This window comes from Rhodamnia argentea, chromosome 9 (assembly GCF_020921035.1).
Source record: "Rhodamnia argentea isolate NSW1041297 chromosome 9, ASM2092103v1, whole genome shotgun sequence".
In the NCBI taxonomy this organism is placed as follows: Eukaryota; Viridiplantae; Streptophyta; class Magnoliopsida; order Myrtales; family Myrtaceae; genus Rhodamnia; species Rhodamnia argentea.
Genome location: NC_063158.1, coordinates 7,930,747 through 7,953,495, shown reverse-complemented (window position 1 = coordinate 7,953,495; position 22,749 = coordinate 7,930,747). Strand labels below are relative to the sequence as shown.

The following is a 22,749-nucleotide window of genomic DNA, read 5'->3' as shown; positions in this document are numbered from 1 at the left end:
TATTTTAATTGATGAGTTAATAGAATGCCAATGCATAGGAGCCAAAAAAACAACAAATAAAATAAATTGCTTCTTGGTTGAAGAATTTTTATGGATAAATGATTGCATATAATTTTCACATAATCGTTAAGAACAACTTGCGAACAACGGCAACACTTTTTAGGCTCGGCTTGTTTCGTAAAAAAATAAAAAATTTGTAATTATTTTTATAATGATCATTTATATCTCGTATAAAAATAAATAAACGAAAAATATTTTCATTAGAAATAAAAATATTTATATATAAATTATTAATCATAATAATTAATATTTTAAGCTATACAAATAATTATTTAAAAAAAATATTTTGCAAATCTTTGATTTTGCTTGAGCGAGAATCACAGTGACGTCGCTCCAATCGCCAAAAATTCGAACGCTTCCGTTGCTTTGCTGCGTCATTTCTGATACTCCGGCTGACACTGTATTGCCCGCTCTCAAATGGTATCATGAGAAATGGCGGATCGTCCTCTCTCAGGTTGCTGGTTTTCTCATCAAGATCTTACTCTCGCTCCTTGGCTGAAAAGACCAAATTTTTCCCGCCAACACGAGAACTGCTCTCCCATACGTCTCCGGACTCTCTGCCCTCGGCCCTGCAACACTATATCAACTCCGACAATCCTTCTCCCGGCCAAAAGATCCATGCCTACATCCTCAAAACCGGATTGAATCCCAACACTAACATCTCCATCAAGCTTCTCATACTGCATCTGAAAAGCGGCTGCCTCAGTTATGCTCGCGCGGTGTTCGATGAAATGCCGCAGCGAACTCTTTCCGCGTTTAATTACATGATTGGCGGGTGCGTCAGACAACGGAAAGTTGGAGAGTCTTTCGAATTGATACGCAGAATGGTTTCTGTTGGCGAGAGGCCTGATGGGTATACTTTTTCCATGATCTTGAAGGCGTCTACTCAGGCCCAGGATGTGGACTTGCCTTGTAAAATAACCGGGGTCGTTCATGCCCAGATATTGAGACTAGACACTGAACCGGATGATGTTCTTTATACGGCGCTGGTTGACTCATATGTTAAGCATGAAAGGGTTGATTATGCTAGGGCTGTGTTCGATATGATGCTGGAACAGAATGTCATATGTTCAACCTCAATGATTACTGGATATATGAATCAAGGGTCTTTTGAGGATGCAGAAGAGATATTCAGGAAGACGATTGAGAAAGATGTCGTGGTTTTCAATGCCATGATTGAAGGTTACAGCAAGTCGAGTGAATTTGCAAAGAGATCTCTTGAGATTTACATTGAGATGCAAAGGTTGGAATTTCGGCCTAATCTATCTACTTTTGCCAGTGTAATCGGGTCCTGTTCCATAATGGCAGCATATGAAGTCGGTCAACAAATCCAAAGTCAACTAGTAAAAACTGGTCATGTCCTGGATGTAAAAATGGGCAGTGCTCTTATAGACATGTATTCCAAATGCGGGAAACTTGAGGATGCATGCACATTATTTGAATGTATGCCTAACCGGAATGTCTTTACATGGTCTTCCATGATAGATGGATATGGAAAGAACGGAGACCCCCATAAAGCTCTTGATCTTTTCGGTGCAATGCGTGAACAGCGAATTGAGCCCAATTCCGTGACATTCCTCAGTGCACTCTCTGCTTGTGCCCATGCTGGCTTAGTAGCTAAGGGCCATGAGATTTTCTTGAGCATGGAGAGAGATTACACACTGAAACCGGGTATGGAGCATTATGCCTGCATGGTTGATCTCTTAGGACGTGCAGGGAGTTTGAACTGGGCATGGGAGTTTGTGATGAAAATGCCTGAAAAGCCCAACTCTGATGTTTGGGCCGCTTTGCTTAGTTCATGTAGGTTGCATGCTGATATTGAGATGGCAAGTGTAGCTGCCAACGAACTATTTAAGTTGAATGCCAAGGGTCGGCCCGGGGCATATGTCGCTTTGTCTAATACATTGGCACATGCAGGAAAATGGGACAGTGTAACTCAACTGAGGGAGTTAATGAAGGCAAGAGGGATATCTAAAGACACCGCTTGCAGCTGGGTTGAGGCTAATTAGATAATGAGAGTCCTACATGTTGGAGATTTGGTAATCTAGTCAACAAGTAAACATGTCGATTTCATGGTCATTACATGTACGAAACATGTTCTATGGTGCAGATTTTCGTTGTCATCAAGCTTAAATTCAGGTTATCATCCTAGATGATTTCCAAGCCATACGATGGCAATGGAGAGATGCTGGGGAGGCTAAACCTGATAGCGAAGCCAATGACTCAGGTGTTGATGTATTAGAGCAAACCAGCTGCAGGCTGATATGGTCATGGTGTGGTTCGGCACGAATGCCGGAAAAGTGAGTGTCCGAGTGACTAGTACTTGATCAGTAGTATCAGGTCGATCCTCTGCTGCAATCTGCAGCCTGTGAAGGAATACATGCTGGGCTTGTTACTGCAATGGATGCTGCTTTGGTTTGATACTTGCTGGTGAGAGCTTCTGGAAATAGACCATTGTCCACATTCCTTCACATCAAAGTTAGTGATTCTCTAATTTCTTACATAATTTTCTCTGTTTGATACTGAATGCTAGTAGTGCTTCAATCTATTTTTTGCTTTTTAAGATGTAGCCATGCATTAGCATATGAGACCTATATCTTTTCCCTTGTTGATGACCTTTTTTGTTGTTCTGTTGTCCTATTCTGTCGTCATAGGAGCTGTCGACCTTAGTTCTCGTGAATTTCTTGAACATAATTCTAATCGACGTTTCTTGAAGAATGCATCTCTTAGAGTATACTTGGCAAGTTCAAGAAGAAATGACAATCCTTGGAACCTTATGAATTGCTAGTGCCCTTGAAATTAGAGTTTGTGGCTTGCTGTAGGAATCTGACCTCGTAGAATGGCACGTTTCGACAGTATGTCCGAGGTATCTGGATATGGTATGTTTCTTGAAGCTATACATGGATGAAACTTACAGAATGATGCCAGAAGTGAGGCATCAGTACATAGTTTTGTCAGCTGTACGTATAGACTTGGCTAAAGAGATATGGGAAGAGATAAATAACAAAAGCTGCTATTCAAGCAGAGGAAGTATAACATCTAAAAATGAAGAGATCACTGTTAACCTCGACTTATCACTTTTTCTCCATGTACCAAAAGGAAGGAGGCCCAGATATGGAGATGGTTTGGTTATAGGACAGCTATCTTGTTATGGTTCTTTAGGTTAGTCCAAAGTGGAAGACATTTGTTTTGTAGTATAGCATGCGTCCGACAAGGATCGTGGGGAGGAGTACTCAAAACAGGATCCAATGGTGGATGAATTGCTTGGGCTTTGAGAAATGATCTGCATCTTTTCTTTATCTCTGTTGATCTTTTTGCCAAGAAATATAATAGTTTGAATATAGGTTTTGGGGTTATTATCAGTGTAAAGTTGATGTTGAAGATAGTCTTGGATTGATTAGTAACTGGGATGGACTTTGTAAACTAGATTGTCTGATTGGATGTTGCTATCATGTTGACACTTGATGCTTGATGAATGTAGTTCTTCGTCAAATTGAAGAGAGTGGATCTATAGTTGTGATGTTTGAGGTTGACCTTGGAGCAGTGTTGTTATTGTGCTGAAGTTTTGGGCTTTCAAAACTTGTTAATGGACATAGTCAAATTGAGCTGTTTGAATCTAATACCTATTTCATGTCCCGCACGATTCATGTGTGCATAAATGGGTGCATATATTTGTTAAGAAGCAAATATGTTCACTTGCAGAATTGTTGTCTAGGCTGTTCAGACGTAGGATGAATGTTTAGCCAAAAAAAAATTGTTGGATAAGTATATTGGATGTCATTAGACCTTGCTAAGGATTAACAAAGAATAACTAAATATAAGCTCCCAAGATCAAAGATTTTGTGCTGTAGCCTCCCATCTTAAGTCATGTGACTATCCATCTCATTGTTTTTGGGTAGGTTCAGTGAATAACTGTTAGTTGAAGACTTGTTTCTACCACTTTGGTTGATGTGAAAACACGTGAGAGATTCTATTGAGGCCTCCCCAAAATGTTATGTTAACTGTGTCGGTTTTCTGCGTGAGGATCAGCCAGGCAATTCTATTCTTCAGAATATATACTTATTCGTGACTTTTCAGGTTGTAATTAACAACTAGCATTGGGAACATATTGGTATTACGAGACCAGGAGATTGGAGGAACAACTTAAAGGAAAAGCCACTCAAGAGGCAGGAGGGACTGATTCAAGGGTGTGGGAAATAGTTAAAGTGCTAATTGGACAAAATCAACAGCCAACAGTGGAACTAAAGAAGGGATGAGAGACTGCAGCCCACCGTTCTGCTCTTTAACCTCTGGATTGTGACAGAAGACAATTCACAAGAAGTGCCTCGCGTCGATTTCTAACATGGTTCAAGAAATAATTTATAAAGTACGCGCTTTAACCTTTTAATGTGTTGTTCTCCTGGCAATAACTATTATTGTGGCCAGTTCTGTTCGATATGTTGAAGATTAAGAACCATATCAACACGTGAAAAGATGCTCTTTCAGAGACTCAAATCAGTGCATAATTACTTCACTGGGAATAATCACAATCCATGTTCCCTATCTACTCGAATCACATGCGCCTCAGATTCTTATTATTGGATTGATTGAGTTCATGATCCCTACAGATCACACTACTTCCTCCACCTTAGAACGAGAGGCTGGACGATGCTTAGCATCCATGCCTCGCCACGTGTCACCTAACCAGGGAACACGACAACACCCGCCCAATACGACGACGTGTAAGCAGACAATTTGCCTCGCGACAGATCTCTTGCTGTCTCGTAGCTAAATTCCATTCCATTCCATACTCTAGCGGTGTTTTCCTCCTGTCTTTTATGGAAGAAAGCTTCATACAATCGACTTTGTTTTTTGTTAGTGTGCTGTACGTACAAGCTATAATCCACGTTAGTTAAGTACGCACGTGAATGATGTCCGCCGCCCATGATCCGCCAACTAGAGACTCGATTAAGGAAGCAATATGTGATGGCTTTTGAACTTCAGCCCAATATATAATGTCGTCTTTACATTTTAAATTTTTTCATATAGTCACTAAATTTTTAGTACATGTTTATTTTAGTCCCTAAATTATATGCAAATATTCAGTATTATCCTTTTAATAATTCAAGTTCGTGGACAACAATAAACATTTTCAAGTAGTTTGGAAACTAGATTAAACATGAACCAAAAGTTTAGGAATCGCATTGAATAAATTAAAAGCTTAGGGATCATATTGTATGTTGAGCTAAAGTTCAAATATCACATTTTAAATAGCACCAACAGGCGACACGACACGCCACGTGTATGGCTTAAGTACATATAAATTTATATTTTGACCTATAATTTATTGAAAATGATTAAAATTGATCTCGTGCGTGTCAAAATAGCGTGTCGAGATGCTGGACTTGTGAGTTACTAGAGTTATGAATCGTTGATCACGTGTCGATCGCATATCCAAGATTATCGAAGAGTGTCGACGCTTTCTAGGCCAAATTATATATTATGCTAAAATTCAACTAACTAATTGGGTCATTGAATATTATGTTTTGTGGAGGTCTCCGAGAGGAGGACAAAACCCCGCGACTGTGTTGGTCCTTACCGCATGTCATTTTCGACCTAAACGCGGAGCAGTCCGCTTACCTACAACAATAAAGAAAGAGGCCAAAAACCGACTAATCCGACGGGCATCACCAACGACGGGGCCCACCATCTGTGACATTAAACAACATCTCCAATCAAGTCAAACTTCTAGAGATCCTCTCATTTTCTCATTATTATTCGGTTTCTTCTCATTTCCAATTTTTTCAATCATTTCCAAAATTTGGCCCAAAAAAAAAAAAAATCATTTCCAAAGAAATATTATTTCTAAGGTATCATCAAAACATTTAAATAATGAACGATCCATTTATCTAACAGGCTTTTAAAAATAATTAATAGCGATCCTACAAAGCCTCATACTTATCAATCATTAATTATATAAATCAAATGGGCTTAGCCTATATTATTTGTAAGTCAAATGATTTTTTTTTATTAATACCACGAAAAATCTCAAACTGGTAAATTTGTGATAAATTTACTCTAAATCATTATTTTAATCACGAAAAATCCCAAACTAATATAGATATGGCAAATTTATCCCAACCTATATTTTTTACCATCAAAAATCATATATTGATACACCTATAACAAATTTACCCTAAACTAATTTTTTTTAACCATGAAAAACCCCAACCGACACACTTGTGGCCATAAAAAAAAATCTCAAATTAATATATATGTGACCAACAGAGGGTAAAATCGCTAAATTGGTACATCCACAAACCGTTATGTGACATCTAACTCAAGAATTTGATAGTTAAATTTAACGAAAATTAATGGAGGGTGATAAAGGTATATCGGTTTGGGGTAAATTTATCACAAATGTATAAGTTTGAAATTTTTTATGATCAAAAGAATAATTTTGGATAAATTTGTCACAGGTATATCAATTTAGAATTTTTCGTGATATTAACTTTTTTTTTTTTTACAAGAAAAAGAAAAACACTAAGCAACACATGGAAAAATAAGCAAAAACCCATGTCCATATTTCTTTTGCTTCCTTTTCCTCGTTCCGAACAAGGACCAGATCCCCACCACCACCAGTGCCGCCATTATTATACTCTCTCTCTCTCTCTGAAACTTCTTCTTTTTCTCTTTTTGTTCTCTGTGATTCGTTTTTGCCGGCTCTTGTGATTCGGAGGTGATGATGGCGGGGCTTTTCGGGTCGTAATCATAAGACGATCGAAGGCTTTTTTGAGGAGGAAAACGAACGGCGCTTCGAGAACTGCAACTACTCCAATCACGTCTCTGATACTGCAAGTACGTTCCTTCTCATTGTCCATGTATAATCTCTTTTCGCTTCCTCTCTTCCTTTCTTTGTTTTTTTTTCAACTCTCTGCTCTATACAATACCCCGTCAACGCCGAGATATCTCGGGAACATATGCGTCGTTGACTCGCACTCTGCTTTGTGCTCACCGCTCTCTCAGAAAAAAAGCAAGAAAGATAAGATAATGTCGTCTTCTTGTTATTCTTCGCTCAGATTCATCGAAGAAGAAAATTAAATGGGTATGGATCAGTAACTTGAGTCCTGCTAATCTCTCCGGGTCGGAGGTTATAGGTGCAAGTTTCAGCTTTTAAACGAAGAAGAGCGATAAAGAAAAAAGAACGAATTGACTTAAAGGTGCGGGTTGGAAAGTACCCGTTTTTCTTTTACTAAAAGTTCTGGTCGTGTTTGAGCAATTTGACTTTGTAACAGCCCATTGTTTTCTCTTTGGGGTTCTTGCCTCTCTTTTTTTTTTTTTTTTTGGGAAATATCAATACAGAGACAGAGATTCAGAGTTGCAATTAGCAGTTTGGATCTTCGTTGATTTCCAGTGTTAGCACTAGTGGTAGTTATTGTAGTCGGACGATTGAAGAACTCCAGCTGATTATAGTTAGAAATAGTTCTATTTTGTTTGTCGAGTGAAGAATAAGGTCCATCTTGATGCAATAATTGCTTGAAATAGAGTAATTTTCTTGTTTTGCCGATTGGATTAGCTTCATTTTGACAAAGAAGCCAAAAAAGTCAAAACCATTGACAACTGCTACAGGAGTTTAACACGTTTTCTCTGAATATCTTACTTTTGACCCAGAAGCCTCCAGTTGATTCAGCAGGAAAGAATTTGAAGAAACTGCTTCTATCCTTCAGCGTAGTGTCATCCATTTGGAGGGCTGTCAACTTTAAAGGCGGCTTGCTTGATTGCTCATCACAGATTCAATTCAGATAAACAGGAAGGTGGATAGTTTGTGTTTGTAGATAACAGCAAGTTATGGGTTCTTTCAAGGGTCATGCTCTTCCGGGGACTCTCTTCCTTGTGGTCGGTTTGTGGCATGTGTGGAGTTGTGTGTTTAGGCAAGTGTCAAACCCAAAGGCCTTCCGGGTCCGGGTGTGGAACCCGGTGCCTGGATTCGAGGGGAGGCTGAAACACTTGGAGCTATATGTCATTACAGTCGGTGCTTTCATTGATTTGTGTATTGAGCTTCTCTATTCTCCCCACCTCAAGTTGTTTGTTAATGGAGTCTTGAACCCAGCACACATGAATGATTTTGAGCATTCGGGAATGCTCCTCATGTTCTTCATCTTTGGGCTCGTAGCTCTGCTCTCAGAGAAAACCAGGTTGGTTCCTGGCCCATTACTCTCAACAGGTCTTTTATGCTTTCTTTTTCTCTTTATGTTTGTTCTGGGTGGTGGTGTCATATGCACGGTAGAACTTTTTAGAAGCCTTTCTGATATGGAGCTATCAAGTGGTTTCTGTTGATGCCTTAATGCTGAACAAATGTAAGCGCTGCTGAGCCCACACAATTTGTAACTGGGTAACAGTTTAGAGCCAGTTTTGGTCAATAATGCGGTACAATGCTCAGCATCTGTCCTGGAGGAACATCTAAATAACAGATGTGTGGTTCCCTGAAATACACAATTTGATTTTTTAGTGTCATTTATTACTCTACTTAGAGGACCCTAGGGAGAAGAAGGAACCTAATTCTTGATGAATATTTCATCGTCTGAATAATAAAACTCAAGTCTCTTGATGTTCTCAATATGGTGTAGAGTATCAATTGGAAAATTGAATCAGTTGAAGCAGGAATTTTAAGGCATAGTGATTTTTTATTTCCATCATATGCATGATATACTCTTTTCGTCTTTATGCTTTCTGCGCGCTGGTCGCTTTAGAGTTTTGCCATCTTTGGGTACTTTTGTATCACTACTGTGGATAGAGTGTGTTCTCTTATTTTTCTTAAACTTTGGATAGATTGTGTTAATCTCCCTTTCGGGTTGTATGATGACTTAAGAACTTTCATTTGCATAAAGGAATAAGCTCATAAAGTTCACGGCATTGCCTTGACAAATTTATATATGGTATTTAAGAGATGCATTACTGTAATTCACAGAGTGAGTCCATATGTTTCCATTAACCAGACGGGATCTGGCCTTTTCCTCTATTTTGTTTTAAAGTCTTAGTTCAGGAGTAAGGAAGATTAGAGTAGAGAGAATAGTTCTGATCGAATGATAATCTGTTTGATTTGAGTAGGCAAAAACCAAAGCCTTTTAATGCTCTTGCTCTCAGTCTGAGCCGAGAGGTTAGTGTTTTTAGCTTTAGGACATTAATCAGTGTCTCTATGAGAATTAATGGTCTATTAGAATGAACCTTCAACATTTACAAACTACTCCTAATGTAGCTGATGACCCTTAGTCCTTTATGAACATTGTTTCATTGTTCAGGCCAAGAGTTGGTCCACTTGGCTGGGGTGATCCTTTTTTCCCTTCTCACCTGTAGCTTATGAAGAAGAAAGATAACACTACCTCCTTGAGATTATTCACTGTAGGTTTCTTTCACTCAACATTGTAATTCCAAGTTCCAAGCTTCAAGCCCTCTGACATTTCTGGGATGCTCCTAATAACCAATGAATGGCAAGTGCTCATCAGGGATGATATTGAATTGTAGTTGCAATTCACCATCATCTTGAGATTAGGGAATTGCTTGGCTTCTAAAATGAGGCTTCACAACAAAGTTTCTTATTTTTTTCCTACTTATTTTGGTTTTTTTTTTTTTTTCTGGGTAGGCTTTGGCTGAAAACTGTCAACATTGCACAATCCAGATTGCTGTGAAAATGCTGGAAGTATCTTTTACACTTTCTTCATGGACTAGTTTTATGACAAATCCTCTTTCACTTGGGAATCATCAGATTGTTACTACCCGTTGACAATAGAATATTTAGAGCAAGCGTCTGCATGAATTTGACAAGATAAGAGGTTTATGTTTCACTCTTTTATGCCGAAATAATCCAGCTTTGCAGCATTTTCTGTCTAACACAGCTTGACCATTTTAGAAACTTGATATTGGTGCTCTAATGCCACTTGACCTATCCATTTAGGGACAGGGTCTACTTTGAGTATCCTTAGTAAATTTTTCCTTTGGTAGGGTTAAGGAAAATCTCAGGTTGCAGTAATCATATGATTCTACATCTTAAGAATTTATTTTTAAGAAAAAAATCTAAACTTTTTGTGTTGGGATTACCTATGAGTACTATTAGTGCATGGCGAGTTCATGGCTTGTTGTTTACTCGATGTGGAGTTGTAACTTATAGTAAATCTTCAGATGCCTTTAGCTGGTTAGTTGTCAATTGCTAAAGGATTACTCCTGAAGCTTACCAGTGAGTTTGCTGTATTGTGGTGCTGCAGAAACTTCAGAAGCATCGCTAGTAATACTATTGCATCAGCATACATACACGTGACCAACTGTTCCTCTGCTTTGAGTGTTATAGTTAACAGACTCTTGAGTTTTGGATGCTTTACCTCCCACATTTTTTTGCTGAGCAATCCAGAATTTTTGACTTTTGCTGTTGCCAATCTTTCTGCAATTGCAGCTTCCTTCCTTTACCAGAAGGAGCGCTGTGCTTGATTGCCACCACGGCATTCTGCGCGGAGTACCTCCTATTCTACTTCCACTCCACGACGCACAAGGGCCTGGAGGGTTATTATCACCTCCTCCTTGTCCTGCTTATAGGACTTTGCGTCGCTTCCACCATTGCCGGGGCCCTCCTACCGACCAGTTTCCCAGTCGATCTCTGCAGCGGCATAGCTATAACATTGCAAGGACTCTGGTTCTACCAGACAGCCTTCACCCTATACGGACCCTCGATGCCCAATGGTTGCCAGCTCAAGGGCAGCAACATTGTGTGCAACTCGGTGGAAAGCGAGGCTCGTGGTGAGTATCTTGCCAACTTCCAGCTTTTCAGCCTCGTCCTCGGCGTGCTGGCTCTGGTGGTTGGTTGTTACGGCTTTGCAGCTAGACAGTTTGGGCATTCCGAGCCTAGGAGCTTGCATGTATCCCAAGAGGACTAGACAGAGCACACAAAGTGCAAATTCCGTAGCCTTTTTTGACTTTTTGTAGTTTATTCATTTGTAGTGCGTCAGAGGAATAAGGGGGCATTTGGATGGCTCCTGCAGATTTTGTAGTGTATATTGATCGAAATTGCGCGTCCATATAGACAAACTACAAGAGAATAGTAGAATTTTTTTTATCGAAGCTCTCGGAAGACCTCCAAAGATCTATCTGCTCGGCAGATTGTTTTGTTGAAGTTGGTAAATTTTCTTCGAATTATTTCCTCTAACTATCCATCTATGTCACGGAACGTATTCGAAGGAGGCCTCATTGTTAACAGGGAGCCTTTCAGAATTGCGTAGTAATTCTGAAGGTGTCGTGCTTATCATCCGGACGGCATTGCCATATGCCCACATCCATGTATTACTGGCGGATTGAGGGGACAAAAATGGAATGGGTTAGAAGGATAAACAGCAGAAATAGTAATACAACTGCCAATTTGTTGATTCACATGTTAAGCTTGAAACTTATACCGCAAGTGTGAACACTCTCCCTCGACGTATCGCACTCTATTTTGAGAAAATTACCAAAAAAATTCTAAACCTATTGTAATTATATCAGTTCGGTCTTAAACTTTTTTTTTTTTTTTGGTCGAATGAGTCTTAAATCTTTTATATTTGTACCAATTCAATACATCCAGCCAATATTGATCAAAAATCGCTAACATGGACACCGACCGTCCTACATGACGTAACCAATGTTGAAATGGATAATTTTTAATATGAATTGAGTATTCTTTTGATTTTATATTTATTAGTTTGTTTTTTCTTTCCATTCTTTTTCTTTCTTTTTTTTTCTTTTTTAACCGACCCTCAAACTCGAGAAAGTCAAGAACTCTAGCATTCCGAGCCTGTTGTCTAAGATCTGGGCACAAAAAACCTCCACCCAATCCTCACGATTCATGTCCGGGCATGCCACCACAATAAGCCCTTTCTTAAGTAGCGCCCTTTACAAGAGCTGAATGAAGAATTGAGCTTAAGCATTAATCAATTAGTCATATATTAATACGCAAACTCTAGAAAAACTCATGTTTGAAGAACTGACAATTTGGTGAGAGAAATTCGGAGTTGTACTATGTCATTATACCAAGTTCTGATCTATAGCTAAACCTGAACTTTTCTAATAGAGCTAAGTGTTGGTTGCAGGATTTGCTGTTTCCTTGAGACTAGAGCATTGCCGGAAGCAACTCTGAGAAATGCAACTTATGCACCTGTCTCCTGCCCGCACAATCTTACCATAGAATTACAACATTTGACACGGCAGACGTCCGACATGATCAATAAATTACAAATAAGGAGTTCAGTAACAACACTTCTTTTAGGCAGTTCAGGATCAATACTAAATACAGAGCATCACCACATTTCCATTTGCTTTGTTGGTTCCCTTAAGAGCTCCACGTCTAGATTGTTCTCAGATATCTACATCAGAATGTGATGCTCTGTTAAAGATTAAAAGTCACTGTAGTTCCACAATTTTAACTGGGCACAACTTACAGCAGACAACCCATGACGGTAATTAAATAATAACACAAAATACAGCACTTGCGGTAAAGATCAAGAGCCAAGCAGCAGTTTGTTCTTATTCATCTAAAGCCTAGTTCTACTTTGTCATTGGGCGGCAGAGTGTATTCAATATGGAACAATTATGGAGTCTATCAGCTCTTGAAGTGGAGCCAGCTCCTTCTTGTCAATCAGCCCAAATTCCTGCACAAGTAACAGTACCATTATCTTCAGGATACTTTCCGCTGTTTTGCATCACAATACACGTTAACTATTCGACAGGATGCTGTGCAGCCGAACTATAGACTTATTTTCACGCTAAATTGAGAGCCAAATGAGTTTCACTTCCTCAAGGAAGCACCATCACAGAAGGCCATATTTATTATTCAGTATTCAAGCAGTCAAACAATCATGAAACCCCGTCTCATAGTCCATGCAGGCACATGGAAACCCTAGCTCACAAGTCTCCAAGATCAGATGCAAAGAAAATGGCAGGTCCATTTCCCAAAATATAGTAATAGCAATGCTCACCTAATATGATCCTCCAAGGGTTATGAAAAAGGCAAATAGAGGGCTAGGGGCAAACTGTGCAGATTTTGCATAAGCCGAAATAGTAAAAAGCAAACAGATAAACAAGCAAAATATAGAGCACCAAAAAGTTCATATGGAATCTATATGGAATCTCTCATGTTGAATAGGATCACAGCTAACCGTTTCACTGGCTTAATAAGTACTGTTTCCTATGGACCCAATTTCCTAGTTATGTAGACCCCCAGGATCAACAAAATCACAATTGTAACTTCAATATATTACTCTTCTCCTCCATTGTGTCAATTAGACCACAAACATTAGATGAGGTGTTAGACTAACATGCAACTATCAATTACAAGCTATTCCTAATGTATCACATATATAGTAAGCTGTAAAAGAATAACTCACTGCAGTCAATTGAACTTGTCACTCCTTAGGAGAAGAGAGAGCGATACTAGATCACGTAAACCTAATTCTCTAAACCACATATTTACCACTTCTATGTCTTCGAACCAAACATTGTAAGGACCTTGAAGTCCACAATACAGCATGGCTCCACATATGGAAACGCTAGATTTTCATGAATGAAACTAATCTACTACCAAAATTTTCAACAATGTTCCCTTATTAAGCCATTTTCTCAAAACTTTTCTTGTCCTTAGAGAGATTAGATTTTGTTTACAAATTCAATGTGGCATTAGCATGCAATGAGGAGAACAGAGGGCCCATTAAAGTAGACATTCTACAATGGAAACTAACTTCTAAAAGATAGTTGCCATCATATAAAGAAAGGATGTATCAGCTAATGCCTAAATCCCTGCAAACCCAAGCTGGATGCTCAATGCTGTCATCGAGCGATCAGTTCCAAAGTTATCCAGTGCCTAGTGCTGTCTCGTTCTTTATTTAGTTTTTTCGTTTCCTTACTCCTTTGTCCTATGCTGGTAGTACTTTCCTTATGCTCCCAGCGTACCTAAACTGTACCTTCCCCATTTCAACAAGTTATTTTATCCTAAAATGCAAAGTCCCACAATCAGAGATGCGAATCAGATTTGACTGGGCTATGGAGTATATGGACACCATGCAGAGACATCCAAACCAAATTCTTTATGACGCCACAGAAGTGAGCAGTATTCTATATGTGAAAGGAACTTACACAGGTGAACAAGATAAAATGTTTGAAGCAAGTGTTAAGGTGGGCCTCCTCCTTAAGGCTAACAATTTTCTGAAAATGCGAATGATATATATGGGCATACACACGGAACAGCCGCTTGAAAATTGTCTTCACCACCTCCTTGAAGTTAGGAGGAAATGGGGCACCTGTGAAGAATTATGAAGAAGAAAGCAAAGTGAATAATATGCGAGAGACATCAACAAAGTTCTTTTCCTTTAAACTGCAACATTTCCAACTTCTGTAAGAACCAATTAAAACTGAGGGGAAACTGTGAGGATAAGAATTACCAAGCTTCTGAGGAAAAATGGATTCATCATCTAGCTGTGCTTCAATCCAATCCATCAGATATTCAACATATTTTGGAGCTGAAACCTCGATTGGCTTCTTGATTTGTACACCATCAGCCCACCTATACTCGTACCTGTGAAAATGCTTATCAATATATGCCTGGCTTCATCTGCAAAGTCTTAAACTAAAAATAACGGCAAAATAAAAGCCACATCACCACTAGCAACATCAATCAGTATCTGCCCATAACATGGAAGTCGCATAATGTTTACAATGTCCATTAGGGTTATCTAATATCAGAGAATTGTGAAATATCCAATCAATAACACTACATGCAAAGGAAGTTTCTTTTTCCTGAGTCCCCTAAAAGCACTAACACATGATGCTCAAACTCTTAACACATCCACACAATAGACAGATAATGAGAAATACGAAACAAGGATTTTCCGAATTTGTCAGAATATGGTTAAGAATCATGACTTGCTGAGGCACACCCAGAGCTGCTAGCCTTGTTATGTTTTTCACAGCTGAACAAATGCAGATAAAGCAAGAAAAGACCATTTACGGTAACTTACTTGGGTCCTGCAGTCATAGTAGGACAGTTTTCAGGAGTACAAAACTCTGTCAGGGTACCATAGAGCAGATTCACCTGGTTGAAGAAATCCACAGCTGAAATTGAAACACACAACCAGCTCATTTAGCTTAGATCCTTAAGAGAAAATTAATTGCTGAGAAGTTTAGCTGCATGAACATAATAATCCTAGTGCAAGTGCACACATATGTGTGCCCCCACACGGACATAGGCACGTGCGCATGTGAAGAGAGAGCAAAATTAGGTTAGAAAAGAAACACACTGTTGACAGCAAGCCATTCATTCAGATCTTCTCCAGGAGGAAGTCTCACTGCTTCCCTCAGGTTTCCACTCCCAAGAGTGGCATCAATATGCTTCCTAAGTTGCGCCCCCTGCATTGTGCCAAAAAAAAAAAAATCAGATGAGAGATTGCAGAGCAACCACAGCTGTTTATATACAAACACCAGAGAAACCAGAAAGAGAAGGTATCAATGGTCACTCTGTATTATAAGTGTTACACGTCTATTCTGGTCCATTAACTAAACTAGGAAACCAGACCACCTTCATTGGAAAACAGATAAGCTGCTACAATTCATTTTTCATATTCTAAGTTGTGATGACCGAGAAACTCATGAAATACCCTATTAGCAATCATTTCTCTTAAAGCTAAACTAGGAAAACGACAATTGACCTTCTTCGTTGGAAAACAGATAAGCTGCTATAATTCATTTTCCACAATCTAAGTTGTGATGAACAAGAAACTCCTGAAATACCATATTAGCAATCATTTCTCTGAAAGCTTCAACAAAAGCATTCATACATCCTTATCTCCTCCACGGGTGTGCTTGTTCACTGAAAACGTTTTCCAGGAATTCATTTTCCGGAAAATGATTTTCGAGAAATCATTTTCTCGGAAAACGATTTGTTTTTCTTTATTTGGTGATATGTTACTGAAAACATTTTCCGATGTTAGGGTTTCATTTGAAAAATGATTTCAATCTCATAACTTTATCTAAGGCAAAAAAAAATTCGAATTTTTAGATTATTTTTTTATTTTCGATTTACTATTTTTTTTATTTTTTTTCCTTTTCTTCTCCTTTCTTCTTCCACAGCCACCAGCTGCGGCAGCCACCAACGAGCCCACGGCTCGCTGGTGGCCACTGCCTGCAGTAGCAGTGAGGGAGGAAAGGAAAAAAAAGAAAAAGAAAAGAAAGTAATATTAAAATGTAATATTAAGATATTAAAGTATTAAAAAACTTAAATAGGAGCAATTCCAAAAAATATTTTTACCTCTTCAGATTAGGGAATTCATTTTCCTAATTTTGTTCATGAACTAGTCATTTTCCGGGGAACCAAACGGGTGAAAATCTGGACAACTAATTCGGAGAGAACACCTTTCCCTGAAACAGACACGCCCTACTTTTCAGTCCTTTTGAGTGTAAGGATTCACACATCCCTCAACTTATTTCCATGCTAAAAAATCACTTTTAGCACATTTTAAAAACGATCTCTGGGGCTTAAAAATGTTAAGCCACAGGTTTGTAGGTAAGACCATCAATTGCAGCAAGAAAAACCATTTTTAACTACAAAAACAATCAAAGAGCACCATTTGAAACTACAAGAAAAAATTCACAAATAGTCCAAAAGAGAAAGTCCAGCGGTACTAAATGAGTTGCACATTTACAATGCATGTGCTAGTCATGTATCCTTCTTAGTTGATATTAAATACATCCATTTACTAGATGTTTGGCACCTCATCTAACAAGGACCAGATACATACTTGACAAGTGGGTTATGTGCAAAATTATTAGGTTAATAACTAAAAAAAATTATGGTCTTCCACTTTCCACCCTGTCAAGTTATACATAATTCATACTTCCCTACTACTCGAAAATCCAGTTCCTTTTCTGCTAAATTCATGTTGATTTTCTGTCTTTCCCATTCCTGGATAATGAGTAGAAGTTCCTATAGTAGAAGCTGACATGCAGTCCAACATGTAGTAGTTCATCTCCGGAAAGGAGCATTGACCATCAACAACAATGTTATTAAAATGTAAAAATGTCCATAAATCCTCGATTCAATATAGCTTATTATGAGGTGATGACATTTTGATTACTAAAATGCAAAGGACAATGCTCCAAATTTTGGATGTTATATCATTATGTGGTGATGATCAGGTCCGACAACCCAGGGGGCTGGTGGTCGCCCCAGCCCGCCTTAGCTGCTAGACTTGCACTAAAAATTACCTGATGATAATTTTCAGCAACATTCTTACTAACTGAAATAATCTTAAGGTCATAACATGCAAAGCCTACTCCTCTGTTCATCTTCATCCATGTCACTCGAAAAACCATAGAGAAACAAGAATAGTGACCTTGTCACAAGCACATAAATGGAGTAATATGCAAAAATATGCTTTTAAAATTTTTGTAGATGCTCCTCAAAGTGAAGACAGAAATTATAAGAGTCGCAAAGAAATAGGGAAAAGAGGGGCAGTTATCAGCTAAGAAATGACCAGAAGGATGCGTAAACAAATGGAACCAACCTTACTCCCTGAGGGCGCACTCTTTTTAGGCCGGAATGTTCTTTGATTTCTGTGAAGCCTTACGTTAGCAAGGCACAAATCGATTTTAAAGTACAAAGTATTCTAGGTATAGAGGAAGTATTTGAAGGGAAAACAAGAAAAAGAAAACATATAAACAATGATTTCTACAGTACAGAAATGACATGTAAAACTGATGCCAAATTAGGGGTAACGAAAAAAGTAGTATACAGAAACTAATCACGCATATCGCACAAACTTGACACTTGGCCCATCTTTCTAACGCTTGACCTTAATACCCTAGTAAATTTACTTTCAAAACATTCCACGAACCACTTAGAGGCACCAGAGTTTATCTAATCCAAGCACTAGAATCATTCATGGAGAAAAAGATAATCCTTTTCCTGACAGTCTCCTATTAATAATTTCCCTTCCTCTGCTAAGGTTAACACATTTAATGTTGGACACATGGAAAACCTTATCTCTATCAAAGCCTTACATAAGAAAACTCTTTTCAAAGTCCAATTTCATAAAAATATATAATAACATGTCCTTCAAACAATTATTTCACTATGTCAGCAGTTACAAGACACTTGATAATTTGATAAGGCCTATTAGAGCAAATATCCAAAGAACCACAATTTAAGTGTAAAACAATGATCCAAAACAAACAGCAAAACATGGCCAAACATCCTACAGTTGTTTCAGAAAGGACTACACCGGCACGTTTGAGGTTCAGATGTGTTAAGTTAGAAAGACCCCCAAAGATTTATCGATTGTCGAACTCTGATGGATTCAGAATGTTTCAGACACAACTATGATACTAAAATAATCTAAGGATTCTTATCTTTTTGAGTCCAGAATTTTTATTAGAGCCCTAACACCACTAATAAAAAGCTAACTTGCCACAATATCCTCAACTAAGCATTATCGCACACACTAGAGTCACCAAATGGAGTCATGGACTATATTCCATTTCATCATTTCTCATGCTTTATGGGGATTCATATATTCCATCTCTTGTTGTACCAATTCCTGAACCCACTATAACGTGGGCAGATTCAATCAAATCACATATGCTTTCAACCATCTTAATGCTTCCAAACAAAATAAGTACTTATCTACTGTAAATACTAATGCTATGTTTGGGAAAGGGAGGAGATGAAAATCAGGATGGCAAATGCCTAAAATTTATATTTTCCGTCATTTTCCTTCAGGTAAAAATTTTAAAATTATCAAAATTTTCCACTTAAGTTTCATTTGCCCCTTTCTCTCATCTCCAAATCATAGCATAAGGGAAACAAGAAAATTTTCTTTCTCCAAAACTCAACAACTATTAATCCCTCAGTCTATCAATACTGTCAATTTATAAGGAAGACCCACATGAACATGAGTCATGCATAATTCAAATATCTAAGGTGTGCATATTACATGTCCTCTTACAATCCTACCAAATTTGACATGAGCCAATATCACCAACTACATCTTCTCACCAAAATATCAAGAACACCGGTTCCACAAGAAAAAGAGCAGCTTAATAAAGTACACTAGTGGAAGCAAGATAAATTTCATTTCCCAGAGTAAAGTAATACAATAGCATCTAAAATTCCAACAGGCAAGACTGATTCGAACTGACTACTTTACCACAAATAAAGTGGTGGTTTGCCTTTGGTTCCTTAAGAACTATCAAAACCTACTTATTAAAAGTATTCAAGCTCCACATGGACACCAATATTGACAAGTCTTATCTATGTCCGGCGCTGTGTGGACTATAATCTAGAAAGAGGATGCAAAGATAAAAGCATGCATTAATGGGTAATGTTAACATCCTCTCCAGAATTTGATGGCCGGTCAACTCCGAGTGAATAGACATAGAAGAAATTGTAAACACAATCATGCATCTGAACTATTTGACAGGAGCTAACATAGAAAAGATTTTGAGAATTTCCTAGCCATCCAAAGTTTCCATTCTCCATTGCCTACAAAGGCCTCCTCAAGATGTAGAGTACCGTGCAAAAGTGGTGGTATTGTTTAATCAATTGGCGGTATCATAATTACTGTGCACTATGGTAAAGTTGACGTACGGGACTTGAAAAATCTTCCACCTGTTTATGATTAATCTTTATTCTTTTGTCGTTGTCAAATATAAATCTCAAAAACATTATTCAATGAAAAGTTCAACTTGTAAATTACTTCCTCTAGGATGAGTCCAGCATGTGCAAACAAAGAGAACCAATGATAAGACGGTTTTTTTTTTCCATGAACTTCTCCATTTTTATTTGTTGATTATTGAGATCCTGATCAATCAATATACAAACTGTAAAGAAAAAAAGATCAACTGCAAGATCAAGCTCACGTTAGACAGAGATTAAGTAAAAGTGAACTGACTTAAATGTAGAGAAAGAAAGCTGCTCTTCCTAATGGAAATTCTTCAAGCTTATAAGGTAGGAAATTGTTGACAATTTATTTGGAAGGTAACAAGAGATTACACTTAGCTATAATCTAAAAGATATCGCTAGAGGACAAGTATATATTGAGATTGTACAATCATATCGAACTTATTGGCTAGATCATCAACATCGCAACTTTTGAAATCCTCCAATAGCCTGAAAATCACGTCCAGTCTTAATAATCTCGTAAAAAGTAGTAATGTGATAAATGCTTGCCATAATACCGTGTACATACAAATCACAAGGGTTCAAGTACTCTTATTGTGTGGTTTTAACAATTTCCTATTGACAACAACTTGATGCTTTTCAATTCCAGCAGGTCCTAATAACTCAAGCAAGCTGAACACCATTTGGTACTTTATGTTTGCAAAGCTGAAAATACAGGACGTCCAAAAGGCATCCAAAGTTTGCGCCGTTTGCATGTAAACAATTGCCAGGTCAATAGTACTAGAAGGAGAAAATAATGACAAGAGAAGATAAGGAATTCACATAACAAACAAGAAACAACACAATACCCCGGAAAACATCTAGCTGAAATGATCATATGAGAAGGAATGCTTAGTAAACTTGCTCCATTTAGTACTTTAAAGTGGAAAACAAAGGACCTCCAAAAGGTATCTAAGACGTGAGCCATTTTGCAAGGAAAGAATTTGTTGGTCAGGCAAATAGTACTAGAAGGAGTGGAAACCAGGCAGAGAAGATAAGGAATTCGCATAACAAACAAGAAGCAAGACACTACTCGCGAAAACATATCCCTCGAACGATCATATTAAGAAGGAATGCTTAGTCATACTGGACACTACCTAGAAGGCAAGACTCTTACTCCATCCAAACCAAAAGAAGTTCACTAAATTCACTGAAAAAAAGGGTGAATCAAGAATGAATGCTCATTAGCATTACACCCGCTCCTTCGCAATGGGGACGTTGCTAAATGGAGGGACAAGATGCCACCGCTTTTCAGAATTGAGAACAATGCCATGCAGCCACTGAAGAAAATTCTTTCTAGATTATACGATGATGAATGATCTACAGAAAAAGACAGAGCTATCAACAAAACAATCTACCCTCGCCAGCCCATTGACCATACACGTTCACTAAAATGGACTGATCCAACTGAGATAACCCACTTATCTCATCATTCACTGCACAGTCGTAACATCCTCAAGCCGCGAGCACCCCAACTCAACCAACTGGCAACAACAAAACTACCTCCAAACACTACACATACGCATGCGCACCTGCACAGCTCGACCCAGTTCGATCCCGTTCGCGACGCGGGGGGCTGACCGGACATGGCGAAAGCTACGTACTCTCGCGAATCAAGAACCTAGATTCCGCGATTACGGCCAAAACGACCAACGAAACACCCGATTCCATCTGTTCGGGGACTAGCGCTCGGTAAGCGGAAAGCGGAACGGATCCGATCAGAACGGACGCAATCTTTCCAATTCGTGAATCGCAGCAAAGTAAGGAATTCGCGGAAAGCCTTGAGCAAGGCACGAAATTGAGATCAAAATCCCGAGATGACAGGTCACTGACCTTCCCAGCCCGAAGAGGCTCATGGCTTCCCTCTCTGCGTGTGCTCAAAGGGAAGAGAGAGAGAGAGAGAGAGAGAGAGTTGTGTCTTTTGCCCTTCAGGTGGCCACTTACTGGCGTAATTACGAGACTGAATAAGGATTTTGACTTTTGGAGCTTCTCATGATTGTTTGTTCTGTTCCCCCTCTCTATTTCTCTTTTTCTTTTCTTTTTTTTTTTTAATTTCTATTGTATTATTGCTTGTCTTAATTAATTTATTTATTCCTTTTCTTTGGGATGTTCCTAAGAAAAACATTTTTTTTTTTTTTTGCTGTAAACAGGCCTGCAAGGCCGGTCTGGTAAAATTGTCTGATAATCTGCATGACTTGGGAGTTTGACTGGGGTGGGGATTTCACACGGATTCTCCTTCTTTGCTATAAGCTTTCCATTTTGTTAAATCATATTATCGTTAAAAGTTAAGCACGGATTTAATATCGAGTTTCGACGTATGTGCAATTCGATCTCCCGACTTTTATTTTATTTAATCGAGATCTTTAGCTTTCCAGATTCATACGAATTGAACCTCTAAATATTTTTTGATGCAATTAAATTCTCTAACTTCGATGACTAGTTCAACCAAATCATTCGATCAACCACTTTAACTGAATGTCAATTTAAGAAATGACACGGCATTACCTCTTTTTTTTTTTTTTGGTCAAAACACGGCATTACTTGTGTAACAGAATATGATATATGATGCTCATTGGCACCAAGCACACGTGATTGCATAAATCAAGAAAGTGAAAGGATTTTATTGCATAACATAAAACTTAGAGGACCAAAGCGCGTAAATTCAGAAAAAATAGCGGACTTGGTTGCAATAAAGTAAAAATAAGAAGACCAATTTAGTAAATGGCAAAAAAAAATCTGTACTTACCACCGTTGAGTAGGATTCAACGTGAGGTGGGATCCCACCCTTTCGAGGCATAAGATCTTGCTGTTCTATGCGAATGCCTCACGAGACTCTGCTTGTTTATATAGTTTCGGAAGACGCCCGTGATGTGTGATATTTAAGGACTTGATTTTACAAGCTCAATTTATTCGCGAGAAATGTTTGTCCAATTATCTTGAGAGAAATTCTTCAAACAAATTGAGGGTGCAAATTTTTTTTTTTTTTTGAA

The 22,749-nt window shown here is 38.4% G+C and overlaps 3 protein-coding genes across 9 annotated transcripts; 2 read left to right on the top strand and 1 right to left on the bottom strand.

The window, feature by feature from the left end:
* Positions 1–377: 377 nt before the first annotated feature.
* LOC115744453 (pentatricopeptide repeat-containing protein At1g28690, mitochondrial) lies at positions 378–4,525 on the top strand. 7 transcript variants are annotated; one of them, XR_007199795.1, is made up of 2 exons: positions 378–2,538; positions 4,138–4,525. XR_007199795.1 is itself a non-coding variant. In XM_048285770.1 (2 exons), exon 1 carries the CDS (start codon positions 486–488, stop codon positions 2,067–2,069), a length of 1,584 nt encoding a protein of 527 aa, XP_048141727.1. In that variant the 5' UTR covers positions 378–485; the 3' UTR covers positions 2,070–2,115; positions 2,303–3,536. The 7 variants fall into 7 exon arrangements, 4 of the variants coding, with proteins under 4 accessions (XP_048141727.1, XP_048141728.1, XP_048141726.1 ...); XR_007199797.1 differs by lacking the exon at positions 4,138–4,525 and adding an exon at positions 2,917–3,536 and having other exon boundaries at positions 378–2,490; XR_007199796.1 differs by lacking the exon at positions 4,138–4,525 and adding an exon at positions 2,917–3,536.
* Positions 4,526–6,654: 2,129 nt separating this feature from the next.
* On the top strand, positions 6,655–11,220 carry LOC115744429 (transmembrane protein 45B). The gene is made up of 3 exons (XM_030679606.2): positions 6,655–6,897; positions 7,711–8,234; positions 10,484–11,220. The coding sequence occupies exons 2-3, from the start codon at positions 7,888–7,890 to the stop codon at positions 10,959–10,961; spliced, it is 825 nt and encodes a 274-aa protein (XP_030535466.2). The 5' UTR covers positions 6,655–6,897; positions 7,711–7,887; the 3' UTR covers positions 10,962–11,220.
* Positions 11,221–12,251: 1,031 nt separating this feature from the next.
* LOC115744388 (MOB kinase activator-like 1A) lies at positions 12,252–21,724 on the bottom strand. Its single transcript, XM_030679534.2, has 7 exons — positions 21,593–21,724; positions 17,607–17,655; positions 15,345–15,453; positions 15,066–15,159; positions 14,490–14,623; positions 14,185–14,348; positions 12,252–12,704 (listed from the first exon to the last, which is right to left on the bottom strand). Exons 1-7 carry the CDS (start codon positions 21,613–21,615, stop codon positions 12,630–12,632), a joined length of 648 nt encoding a protein of 215 aa, XP_030535394.1. The 5' UTR covers positions 21,616–21,724; the 3' UTR covers positions 12,252–12,629.
* Between the last annotated feature and the right edge of the window lie 1,025 nt (positions 21,725–22,749).